General features: G+C 31.2%; 1 protein-coding gene across 1 annotated transcript in view; it reads right to left on the bottom strand.

Annotated features, from left to right (window-relative positions):
- Positions 1 to 3081: 3081 nt before the first annotated feature.
- The window catches only part of LOC110999538, a 60216-nt gene continuing 48988 nt past the window's right edge, over positions 3082 to 14309 (bottom strand). The window contains exons 7-9 of the mRNA XM_022268634.2: positions 10183 to 10275; positions 5931 to 6077; positions 3082 to 4922 (exon numbers count right to left, since the gene is read on the bottom strand). Coding sequence (XP_022124326.2) covers positions 4405 to 4922; positions 5931 to 6077; positions 10183 to 10275 — 758 coding nt within the window. The 3' untranslated portion in view covers positions 3082 to 4404. The remainder of the gene's footprint in view (positions 4923 to 5930; positions 6078 to 10182; positions 10276 to 14309) is intronic.

The raw sequence follows: 14309 nt of genomic DNA on the forward strand, positions 1-14309 counted from the left end.
ATTGTAGATCCGAACGATTCAGGAATCCACTCGCACACACAAAAAAGAATCATTAATATCGGCCCAGCCGTTAATTATGCAGAAGATTTATGTTACAATTTAATATCAATAATTACACTTTAATTTTGTTTTATTCTTACCTTATAACTGAGCTCCAGTGGCTTTTCTAATTGAAATAAATTGTATAATTTTTAATTATTCCTGATATTATACAACGGATCTAGTGAAATGTCGTAAAATGTCTCACATACAACAATTGCATATATTGTTATGATCGATAATGATGTGAACGTAAATACTGTTAGTACCTTGATCAAATTATCATTACGAGTAACAGAATTAGAAATATTACATTCAATATTGTTTATGTAGTACATTTATATTAAAATGATTTAATACGTTTAAAATAATTTACGGAAATTGTGGTCAACTGTATCAATCGTATATTAATTATTATTACTAATAATAAGTATTATTTATCTATAAAGTTCGCGTATTCTGCCGGGCGGGCAAAATTGTTTTAAAATCATTTTTATAACGTTATCAAATTAACATTAATTATAATGTTTTGCGCAAATAATCATACTTAAAATATTATTTTATTCTAAAAATTGCACGTTAGGTTGATTTTTAAAAACTCTAATCGGAAAATTTTAATGTCTTCGATAAATACTTGTAAACCAATTCCAGATGAATTTTTGGCACCACCAATTTCTCCCCTTTTCTTAACTTAAACTTTTAAATATTCATGCTATTGTGAACGTAGTATCAGGCAAATCTACGTGAAATTTGCTTTGTTAAAATGGTTTTGTTAGCTCATGTAATTTTCCTATCATAGACACTGGAGATAAAATAATTAAAAGCAAAGTTATCTACATAACTGGACCTACGTGATCTGAATAGGGATGTGAATCCCACTTAGCGCTGAGTGCAATTAGTTTTAATACTTATTAACGTGACTGAAGTAACTCAGTGAATCTACAGATAAGAATGAACGCTGAATTATGAGGAATCTTTGTGCTGCAATACCTAGCTGGGATAGCAAAGCGCTGGAGATATGTATAATATAATATATATACTAGAGTGAGTTTTGGGTATCATTTAATTTTAATGAACATATGTATTTTTGTTAACTAATGTTGAATGTATTATTACTTTAAACCTGGGTGCTTACGTCTCTATCGAAGTATATAATAGGTACTATGATGTGAGCAAAACATACTTTAGTGCAATAAAAGATAAAACATTGAACCCGTTTTTTAACTTAACAGAAAATCGGAAAATTAGGTTTATATGGAAGAATGTAGAAAATTGGCGATATATATTTTTAATCATAGAAAAAATTTAATTTTTAAATAAACAACGAGTCTTAGTTTAAATATATTATACCTATATGTATATTGATTTACATTAATAATGATCACCTTTAAAATATATTTAAATTTAATAAAAACTATCCACAAACAAACAGAGGCTGAGAACGGGTGGCAAACAGACAGAAGGCTCACGTGATGTTAAGTGATACCGCCGATACTTGCACTTACATCGGAAGAGGGCTCGATAGTGCGTTGCGGCCTTTTATAACTGGTAACCATCTTCTTCAAAGACCCTGAATGTCGAATTGTTTCCTAAGTACTTCAGTGGGCAGCTGATTCCACATGTGGAACGACGGACGTCGAGGTGATACGGGTGGAAATTTGATTTCTGCCATCACGTCCGATAATAAGTCTCAGCTGCAGGTATAATTATATTTTACTGACAATTCCTCAACACTTGTTCTTTAGCCTACACGCTTCGCTTTAACCGCCGCCATATTGTACTGCTGAAATACTTAAATATATGTCAATAAAATCAAAGTACATTATGTCTAAAAGATGTACAAAGCGTAACATCGAGAATCCTTGAATAATTTAAGATTTGAGTGAGCGATCAAAATTTATTGCCCTGCATGCGGGAACTTCCATCGCAAATTTATCTTGTCGCATTGCGTATTGTGTTATTAAATAATAGCTGATCGCATCTTCATAGAATGTTAGTAAAATTTTACTTACAAAATCTTAATGTCTTTTTGGATGTTTAAACCTAGATAGATATCTCTAGAGTAAAGATTGTAAATTATATATCTTAGTAATAAAGGTATCCAAAGCATTCTTTTGTAATTTAAAATTATTTTTATACAAAGACATCATTTAAAGTTACGACCTCACTTTAGACTTATAAGTGCATTAAAACTAACTAAATTTACTAATATGGATTTTGTACATAAGAAAGTGTCTAACACCACTTACAGTCTCTGTTGTATATATAGGGCAAGATGCTCGCTTCTTATGTAACCTACTATTTTTTTATACACACTAATTTACTCATTCGAATGTATTTGTCCTTTTCAATCTTCTCACAAGATGGTGTAAGGAACAAGCACGTGCACGAATTGGTGGAGCCTTTGTTCGTTCTCTTTTACACTTTTTACGGACGGAAATTATGGGAAAGATCGTCATTGCCACTGTACCTGGGAGCAAATAAAGAGTATACCAAAATAAAAAATATATCCCTTAATTTTACCATATGAACTTAAATAATAAATATATAAATCATAAAGAGTAGCCAAATATCAATTGCCATGTCATTTGATATGTATATAAATTTCATATGTTTCCTAGGGACTGATCACATGTGTAGTTTGATTATCAGTCTTAACTAAATTCATAAAAGATCTTCAAACGATAATTAAATGAAATAATTTTGGCACACTAACATAAATGCTTTATAAAAAAATCCTTTTTTTGCCTTGGAAGTGGTAAATATTATAACATATATACGCAATATATTAATAATATTGCGTATATTATACGCAAATGTCAAATCATAATTGAAACCAATTAAACTATTTATTATGTTATTAAAACTAAATTGATATATGATGAACATTGTGCCTTTCAGCTTTCTTAAAAACTATAGATAGATGGTAATAATTAGATTAGCATTATTTAGCTATTTTGCTACCAACATAAAAAAAAATTCAAACCAGAAGCGTAGAATATAGGTTAAGAATTCAAACAATAAAAAGTACCAGTGAAAATCATTTATTTTGATTAAAAATATAATGAGTTCATTTAAATCAACGATATGGACAAACATACATCGATACTAACAATCACTCGCTGTGTTTATTTATAACTAATTTGCAAATTGTTGCAAATAAAATTATAATTCTTACAATTCGATTACTACTTATTTGCTAGAACTTTTTGGTTTTGTCTTAGGTAAACAAATATAAAACATATTTTAAATAAGCCACATAATTTTCGTAAAACCATTAGGGTGTGCAATGGTGTATAGTTCCAAAACAAATAAATAATTCGGAATAGAAGCTCCGAATTTTACACACTGCTAATAAAGTACAGCTTAGTCTATCCTTTGCGTTGGTTTTTTCCGACATCATTGTTACAAAATAATGTTTGTGAAAAAAAATTGACACCAACAACCGTCCATAGAGTATTAAGTGTCAACTGTTATCTGTCTAATGTCAAATCGACTCTAATGCGAGACGTTACTATTCACTTTTTAGTATATTTTATTACCATAGGCATTTAATCATTAGGTCATTTCTCAGTTAGTGAAGTATACGAAAAGCGTAGAACGAAGAAATTTTAAATATCACATAAAATATTTGGTATTCATATGTTAAGACAGCACTAAAAAAAGAAGATGCAGTATCATATAAATAATATAAACATCGAATGTTTTTTTTAAACAAAAGATTTCTAGTTTTAGTTCTAATATTATTAAATAATTGAGGATTAAACAAACTCAGTCTAATAATTATCTACCTCTTATATTCAATATACAATAATTGTTCCCTAACTAGAAGACACGAAATAGGCACCACGTTTGATATTTCTTTAGTATAAATAATTTACTAGAACCTATATAAACGACCAGTAATATATTTATTATATTTTAAGCAAACTCTATTAACAAGACATTTTTTACATTGTTAAAATAATTTTGTACAGTTATACAAAATGATTTGAACAGAGAAGGTCCTTCAACATGAAACTTTATTAACTGGCAATTCATGAAACGAGTTACTATTTATAATAGCATTTAACAATTGTAATAAGAATATGACCTATATTTAACAACAATTTAACTAAATCGTGTTGATAAAATAGATCCGTCGCGTCCACAAAGTACTGGAAGCAAATAGAGTTGGCAACAGTAAAGAATCTAATGTGAAAGTTGCAACATAACAGAACTTTTCCGTGTCTTCAGTTTGAGAACAACACAATAGGAAAGTTTCAATTAATATCACAGTTGTATTTAAAAGTAGGACAATATGTTCTACACGATCTAGAAACAGTAAGTCCTCGATACATCCGAACACTGGCCGATATCTTGATGTCACCCGAAATAATATTGCGCATTGGAATAGCGATATAAACTCCTCGTATTAGGATCTGTTTCTGTTTGCACTTGAACTCTTGGGAGAGTTTTGACCGCAACTCCACGACCTAATGTGCCATGTGGCATAGTTCTTAGGGGCATTTCAATAGGGAATTCTGCGACCTGTCCATACATGTTACTGCTTACGTGCGGGTACGTGTTAGGTACCGGACGACCGACGTACCTATTGATTTTTGGACTAAGGGCTAGGTTGGTGATTTGGATGTCTTGCTTTATTGAATCGGTCATATCGATTGGCCCAGATAGACTGGTTATATTAATGTCATTGTCTACTTCTGATATGCTGTCGTTGAAGCCGTTGGGGATGTCAGTTGTAGCTGACACGTCTGGGCCCTTGGGCTGGTCTGCGTTTTGTTTATGAATGATGCAGCGTATTACACCAATGATTCCACATAGTAAAATGATGGCAGCTACTCCACCGATTATGTATAAATACATAATGTCGAATTCACTTGCTGAAAAGTTACAAAAATAATTAAATTTAATGTTAGGCATCAAAATGAAAAGATGACTTTTTTGTGTGTCTAGCCTCTATACATATTTTATAGGTATATTTTATTGATCAAATACTACGCAATCTCAAACATTACTGTTCAACTATCTGTAGCAAAACAAACAGAAACGCAGAAAATCTCCAGTCTATTTTACGATATTCAATTATGTTGTAAATTCAATGAAATCTTCAAAGCGGAATTACAAATAGATGGACTTTTTCGGAGATACGGCGCAAGGTAAACGATTTTATTAAAGCCATTAAAGGTAAAAATAATTTAAACATTTACGGGCAATTTGTTAAAAATAAACAAAATCCTATAAATTCAAGTCGGACGTTTTTTGGGTAACTTTGTAAATTTAACAGGCACGTTTGCGGTTCTGTTTGGGATCAGATTCGTCATTTTATCCCCAAAATCGAGGCACGTAAATCTATATTACTTGTATCGATTAACAACTTTGCGTATTTGGGATAGAACCCCTATAACTTCGACAATCTGTTTGTGATATCTTTAGCCGTCAGCAATAAAAATATATGTGCAAATTCTAGTTACTTTCTAGAGCATGAGATATTACAGATATTTAGGATGTTTTAAAAAGTGAATAGCATTGATTCAATACGTGTTTTCTTATAAATATTCACAGGCTATTTTCCTTAAAATGATCAAGATCTAGAAAATATATAAGGCTTAGAGACAAGGGCAGTACGCAGTGACAATTGAATTAGTGATTTTGGTAGATTAATTAAGACATTATTTTTTAAATACATTTGCCTTTTATTTATTAATTCGTGGTGCGAGTGAAATCATATCATTTCTGATTTTTATTATAACATAAGTATTTTATGTGAATTTTTTTATATTGAAACTCAAATTGCTTTATAAATAAAATAAAATAATTTCTTGTCCCGCTTTTGGAATTTAAGCTTGCTTCAAATTTCATAATCTGAATTATTAAACGTCATGACATACTGTTCTTAGTCAAATGTTGTCCAGGGGGTGATGGGGATGTTTCCTCTCTGGTGATGTTAGGGGAGTGCGGCCTCTGTGGTGGAACTGCTGCAACAGCGGGCGCTGGAGGCACAGCTGATTCTCCCCACCATCTATCTCCCGGTTCATCTGTTGACAAAGAACAAATACAATTCATGATAAAGCTAGCATCCGTAACATTCATAAAAACATTCGTCCCATAGTACCTATGAAAAATAATTTTCAATGAAATTTCTGAGAATTTCCAAAATCATACAAGAAGTCAATGGATACTGATCTAGTACCAAAACTTGGAATTTTAAACGTAACGTAACGTAAAACGTAATGTATAAGTATAGTTATTGTAAAGTCTTATTAATTTATGTTATAGGGAAATGTTTGCCAAATTTTAACTAAAAAATATTTACTTCCAGCGTTACTTATACTTACACAGATTATAATATATCATTAGAAATTACACCAATCATTTAAAACAAAATATGTTGTTATAAATTTTATATAAAATACCAAATCATTACGTGGTTATTTAAATAACCTACAGATTCATGATTAATCCTTAATTTAATGGAAATGATCAAATATATTATGTCATTATTAACTAAATGGTAATCCGGCTACTAACGGATAACAATACAACGATTCTATTTAAAAAATATAATTATAAAATATATTTCAATAATTATTTAAAAATATTTACCGCCCGAGGTGATTGTAACATATTTGCTCTTCTAAACAGTGAAAAACCTAGTTGATTAAACAAAACATGTCTATGAAATTTCCTTTGAAAGTAAAATGTTATGATATCCGGGCGTTGAGTATCTAGTATGATTTGGTTAGGTTGGACAGACTGCGTAGTGGAGAAATTTTTCCATCTCGGTCGTTTTTGTAAAAGAAAACTGCCTTTGCGAAACATTGGCCAGTTTATTTGCCGGGAATTATTAACGTGTGACCAAATTACTTCATTCTTTTGTTTTATTGTTATCACTATAATTCTAGCCGTAGTATTAGTCATTTTAGCAATCAGTTTGTAAGGGAATTCAAACATTACTCAAAATGTATATAAGTTTTTAAGCCGAGTATTTTTCAATATTGACTGTGGTGGATAACATGTATTAAATTTGACTTTATTTTTTTTTACTGAGGTTAGACACATTTTTTTACCATCTATGAAACCCGTGAAATAAAATTACGTTTTAACAATAAGGAGAGAATGCGTTTCGCGTTTTAAAAACCCTTTATTTTAGTCGTGGATTATTTTTTAACAGTAACGTTTTCATAAAAAGTTTTTGATGGATTTTTTCATTAAACACTTACTAACGAATATCCAGATTCAAATACAAACTCAAAATAATTTATTCATATAGGTAACCAAGTACACTTATGAACGTTAATAGAAAAAATGTTAAATTAATTCTAAATTACCACCAGTTCGCAAATCTAGGGCGTAGAACAGGCAAGAACAAGGAAGAAACTCTTCGCCACTGTTTTTAATCGCCAATTCTTAAACTGAATCAAATTAGTATTACGATCACTTAAATAGTTTAGAAGTTTCATTGATTAATCTACGTTTAACTCAACTAAAATTACTTTTATCTTTAGAGATTTAAAAGCTATTTAATCCCTATTCAGTGAACAGTATTTCAAATACAAGTGTTCAATAATAATTTTCGTTTCAACCATAGAGTAGGAAACACCTTTATTAAAACGTTATCATAACTTCGAAATTTAATATCCCCAACGAAGAGATTAACAAAAAGCAATTATTTTTGTATTATTCAAAGCAATGGCGATATAAAAGTTGTTTACGTCATAAATTTTAATTAAAACTATTTTTTAAATAATTATATCGAACAGAACGGTTTGTTTATTTTATTAATTCCAAAGATAAAAATGTAGCTCTCTTATACAGGAGAAAATGATTTTTCTAAGAGCATTGAGATTTGATCCCTTAATCCATTTTCACGCAGACGTAATCCAGAGGAGGTAAGCAAGGAAATCAATAAGACTACTGAAACAAATTATGAGAGGATTAAAGCGAGCTTTGAAAATATAAGCTTCTATCGACGTGTTAGAGTAAAATATTTATATGAGAAATTTTAATATTGAAGGATTAAATTGTGTGTGATTTTTCTCTTGAAGATTTCGTTGTTTTGCTTAACTAATAAGGTACTTTTCATAGTCCACTCATCTCAACTTAAAATAACTTTATTCATATAGGTAACCAAGTACACTTATAAACGTCAACAGAAAAGATGTTAAATTGATTCTTAATGTACATTTCCTACCAGTTCGCAAGTTTATGGCGTAAGGAGAACAAGAAATTTTCCGCCACTCCTTTTAATCGCCAAGATTTGAGTTACCCAAATTGTTTGAGCTGGAGCAAATCAATCCCACGTTTTATAGGTAAACAAATGTCTTGCGAATATTACTAAAAATAAAATATATCAGTGGCGCTACAACCTCTTTAGGTCTTGGCCTCAGATTTTTGAATCTATTTCATGATCATTTTTAAATCTAATAGGCAAGTAGGTGATCAGCCTCCAGTGCCTGACACACGTCGTCGACTTTTTGGGTCTAAGAGGTGTCGGTTTCCTCACGATTTTTTCCTTCACCTTTCGAGCAAATGTTAAATGCGCACATAGAAAGAAAATCCATACTCGCTTAAGAAAATTACTACATATACTAAATTCAAGCCGTACGTACACGAAGGAAGCCCACAAAAATATTAAATTCTTTTATGTTGGAATCTCATTCGTCAATAGTTTTTCGGGATGCTCGTATCGATAAGGGGAATCTCGGAAACCTCGCCCTAGAGTGTTGTTAAGCAAATGGAGTTAGCTTTTTACTCATACATCAGACATTGCCAGACTGTTGTTTTTGTAATCGAATCAAACAAACAATATGAATATAATGTATTTCGTATAGATATTCTGAGCGGTTTAATTTTATTTAGAGCATATAAAACATTATATATTACACAATGTATAATTACTTCTAATATAAATATTATATACACTGCAATATAAAATGGGTTCTAGCAATGAACATAAGCTAGAGAACTCTTTTATATTCTTTATAACATTTTGGAATTTATAAGAGTAAACTTGATTAAAAGCAATGTTCAAGATGAGAAAACTATCAAAAGATATAAAATATAATATCTGAACCATAATTTTAATAAGAGCGTGACATCTAATTCTATTTTTTTATTTTAGCCTATCTTTAGAGTTTAAACGCACCTGTACTTTAATATATAATGACTGAAAAATATAAATAATATTTACATTAATACAAACTGCATAGATGAAGGGGATTACCGATATATACCTAAAGAATGTATTTTTACATTTGCGCGAGCATAAAATATAATATTGTATGCAAATCTTAAGTAACACTGAGTATTGTTTGCACAAGTTTTCTGTAATCCTTGTGTTGTGAATGCAAAATTCAGCTTTTATTTTAAAACATTAAATAAAACTTTTTCATAAATATTTTTATTCTTATAGAGGTATTGCTTTTAAATGATTAATAGTTCCTATAAAACAATGTTGTTTGCCATGCTCAGGAGATTTTTTTGTACAATCGTAAACTGTCACAAATTACATTACATTACTGTGTTTAATTTCTGGAAGTTAAGATGTTACGGCTTGGAATATGATCTTGTGTGATTTGTTCCATGAAAATTGTTTCTATCACAAAGCATTCCATACTACAAATAACAATGTTCGATGGAATTTTGTCTCCTTTATGAAACTCAGTTGATCGATTCAAACTCTTCTTTGTTTTGACCCGCCAAGATAATAAACCCTATAGAGAGAATTATTTAACGTTTAATAAATTAACTATAACTACTTTCTCTATTATTTTTGTGTAGTATAGGTGTCATAATTAATATCAAAATATTAATTATGACACCTTTACAAAAAAACAGATACAACAGTATATACTTTATTATAGACAAGAGCATATAACGCTTTTTTATTAAAAAATAATACATCATAATTGGAATTGCTGAAAAAGTAATGTAAAATAAAATAGACGAATATAGTCCCATACATAACTTTCTTTACAGAAATGCCGTGTTCTGATTGGGGTGTAAACCAATTTTACATATTAATAATCACGATTTCACCTAATTGCCTGCTTATCATCATCGAACTTTTGAAGTTAGTACAAAACAGTTCCGTTCACTCATATCTTTAAAATCTTGTTTTGAATGTTTAAATACACTTACCTAGTTCTTCGTGCTCAAGTGGGTAGGCAGCATGGGCTACCTCATCCTCTTCAGGGGCACTTTCATATCTCTCCTTCAAGACTGTCCGAGGCACTGAGAACAGATTATAGTCCTTAAAACCACTTAATAGAGCTTCAAATTGGCCGAAGGCCATTAGCAGCAAAAAAGGGACTTTAATTTTAGATGTTGGGCGATTTGGGTTTTAGGGTGCTCGGTTTAAGTGGCTTTTATTTTTACAGTATTAAGTGATGTTGCTGCGTACGTGACTTAGCTGATATCGGTTTCAATCTGTCCGTGAAAACAGATTAATCCGCTATCAATGTTAAATAACAGGACTTGAAGGATTTGTGTAATTTTGATGGTTGTAAAAAAAATATGTCTGTACACCGTCAAAGTATGTGAATATTATTAATAACGTATTGATAATTTATACAATTAGCAAATATGGCTTTAAGATTTAAATTGCTCAAAAATACACAGGTCGCATTTTAGTTGGGGAGCCCACGATGCTAAATTGGGATTTATTCGACCGTCATAAAGCAATAGATCTCTTTCAAGACCGCGAACATTAGTGCGTATTTTCATGTTCATTCTGTCGTTGATATGAAATATAAATATAAATGAATTACTGAACTATCTACTACTACCAACGAAAAATAGTTACTTCCCAAAATTGAATAAAAATCAAGTAAAAAAAAGTAAAACAATGAATTTACAACTCTAAATAAAAAAAATATAGATAAAAAGTTTTCGGTACGCTAAATGTAAATTTTCCTATGAACAGTTTAGTCCGTCCGACAAAAACGCTCGTTTAGTGGAGTTCAACTGTGAACAGTGGGCATTTTGATAATTTCATAACGACGTATCACTTTTTGAAAATTACAGTTTGTGTCGACAAATTTTCATACACATTTAATTTAATTTTCGACTTACATACACTACTGTTAAGGCATCATGATTAAGCGCCCAGGTTACAGAACTTATAAACGTTACTAAACGCCCAAACGTTTTGGCCAAGAAAAGCGGAAAAAAATATTTGATATAATATGATAGTAGGAGAGCCCACGGTGCTAAAGGGAAATAGAGCGTCATACATACCGGTGGGTGGGTGGCGAAGCTTAGATAATTATAAGAAAAAAAATTAATGTAATGTATACCTTTTCTTGACTTTCAAAAATGTAAAAAAAACTGTGCCATGGACAAACTCGAGCGCGTCAGTTATTGATAGCATCTATGACCAACGTATTTTTAATAATGTTTGTTAATCTGATTGTTTGAGTGGTTGTTATTGACATCATATTAATCACTTAAAACTACATATGAATCAACTGATTCAAAAACAAACCCACGTCTAGACAAATTATCAAATCAATGAACATTTACCAACCAAGTTTTCAAATCAAATATCTGAAGTATTGATTTTTTTATGATTCTAAGACCAAATACATATGTTTTCACATCTCGAAAACCAGCAAACCAAACCCTATCCCCCCTATTAAATTACACTCATGTCTGAACCCTTGCAACAAATGTAACTGTCCTCTCCTGGAGCCCACGAAAACAACCAAATACCTGGGATTAATTATAGATTCAAGGCTTTGTTGGAGCCCTCAAATAAACTATCTATGTTCACGAGTTCGCAAACTTATAAATGTTTTCAAACGCCTTAGAAAACCTTCTGACCCACATACAACCAAGATAGTGTATACTGCATTATGCCAGTCGATATTATCTTACTGCATATCGGTATGGGGTGGAGCGGCATTGTCCTCGATGCTGAAAATTGAGCGCACCCAACGGGCCATTCTTAAAATATCCTTCAGTAAACCTTTCCGATACTCAACCTCAAAATTGTACAGCGAAGCAGGGCTCCTAACTGTAAGACAACTTTATTTAATGGCAATATGCAGGCTTTTTTGGAAACAAACACCCCCTACACCAAATCTAACCAAACGCAAACCTTTATATAAGCATCCTAAAAAACGCACTTTCTTCGCTCAACGCTTTTTCTCCTTCCGAGGTCCATTCATCTTTAACCACCTTATCAAAAATAAAATTATTACTAACTTTTCAAAAATCACACTTCACACTTTCACTAAAAAACTCAAAAAATATCTTATTAAGCTGTCATATACTAACACAGAAAACATTCTTATCGTAAAAAAATAGAAAAGGTATAAATTTGTTAAGTAGAATTAATTAATTAAGTAACGTTTAGATGTAAAAGGAAGAGACTGGCTGCCCACAACACAGGGAATCCTAGTGTGGGGGCCAGAGCACTCTACTTTATAGAAACAATTATTGTATTTTGTGTCTAATAAAGTTATTTCTTTCTTTCTTTCTTTCTTTGGAAAAGGATTATTTATAGTCCTTGAATTTTGAATAAATTAGACAGCAGCATTATTTTAACAAATGTTTCAATTATTTACGAGTTTCAAGTACTTTCTGTCGCGTTTCTGAACTTCCGTAGCTTAGTTAAAACTCTGCAGTTGGTGCATCTATATAAAATGTGTAATGTGCTGAGTCTATTGTGAATATTCAACGAATTTACAAAACCTGATTGGGATCAAATCCCATTGGTCAGTAAGGCACAAAGCCGAGAGGAACAATGCTCAGTTAATTCACCTCAGCATACCGCTTAACCAATCCGATGTAATTTGGCTGGTGCCGGTACAGATATATCGTTATGGCTCCATTATATGCTTGAAATTATATAGGTGATATTAAGAGCTTGCAAAGCTAGTGCCGAATTTGATCGAAATGTAAATGCAAATCTATAGAGATGGATTTTAATTGAGAATTTTATTTATTTTCAGCGGCCAACTGAAGTGCTTCCGAACCAATTCGACTTAGGTCCTAGGACTATAATAATAATATAATAAAAAAGTCTTTATTCATTTTAAGTACATCTTCCTTTCAAAGTGTATATGGAAACCCTTTTAAGTAAAAAATACCTGTGTTAGGGTTCCGAACTGTTCCATAAACAAACTTAATTACTTAAAATAATGTAAAAATCAAGAAAATATCGTACCAATTCTCGATGTGAGGCATTCCATTTAAGGCTTAAAGTGCAAGGGAGAGCGAGGAACGAGCGACAAAGCGGCACAATCGGCACTCGGCAGCGGTCGTTCGTTAAAAAATTGACATAATTGTATTAATGCGTACAAATAAATGTAACTTGATCAATTCAATTGTGATTTCCATTTACCTCCTCTATATCCATTCAAAATATCTATAAAACAAATTAAATTAAATTTTTCTTTTGAAATATGCAACTATTCCATCAGTATTTTCTTATGACGTCACGTTCAACTGCCGTCAGGAAACCAACTTTACAGACAACCGATTTTTTTGCTTGATTGTACGCTTCGAATTTAGTTCGGAAATACTTAAGTGGGCAGCTGGTACCACATAGTGGTGGCAAAAAACGCTCGTTATGATAAGACGGATGTATACTTGATGGACGTCTGATGATGATATAATTAAATTCATCCGAATATTTAATAATTTGAGAATAGTAAGTTTAACCACTAAGTAACTTGTATATTTATATATAATTCATTTGTATATTTACATTTATGAGACATCAAAACAATTTCGGAGTCGTATATTTGCACCGAAATTCATATTAAAATACATATATTGTATTTTCTTAGTAACCCATACGTTTCTATCAACTATTACGCACTGACTTGCAACTCTATACATCTATTCTTGTTCGCCAGCTCAATTATCGCGGACGTTCGGAGTCTCAAATAACCAGTCACTTAGCGAAGAGAATGATATATTGTATTCACTGAGAAAGGGTTTCTGTTTATTTTATACGTTATATTTACTCGACCTTTCATGGTGTCGTAAGTATTAGGAAAGCTCAATAATCATATTGACCAAAGTTGTGCTTTATATTTATTAGATTTTCGACATACACATAACATTTATTATTGACAAAACACACACAGAAACATACAAAATAACAATAATCACAGATTTTTGTATACAAGCGAGTCTCTTTATGTTCTCTGGGATTTTAATGGAACATGTTTCATTGTTTATATACGTACGTATTTTGGATGAATTATATTCGTATAGGAGTTTTGTGAGAAACATATTCTAGAAATTTTTCCACA

This window comes from Pieris rapae, chromosome 17 (genome assembly GCF_905147795.1).
Source record: "Pieris rapae chromosome 17, ilPieRapa1.1, whole genome shotgun sequence".
Lineage (NCBI taxonomy): Eukaryota > Metazoa > Arthropoda > Insecta > Lepidoptera > Pieridae > Pieris > Pieris rapae.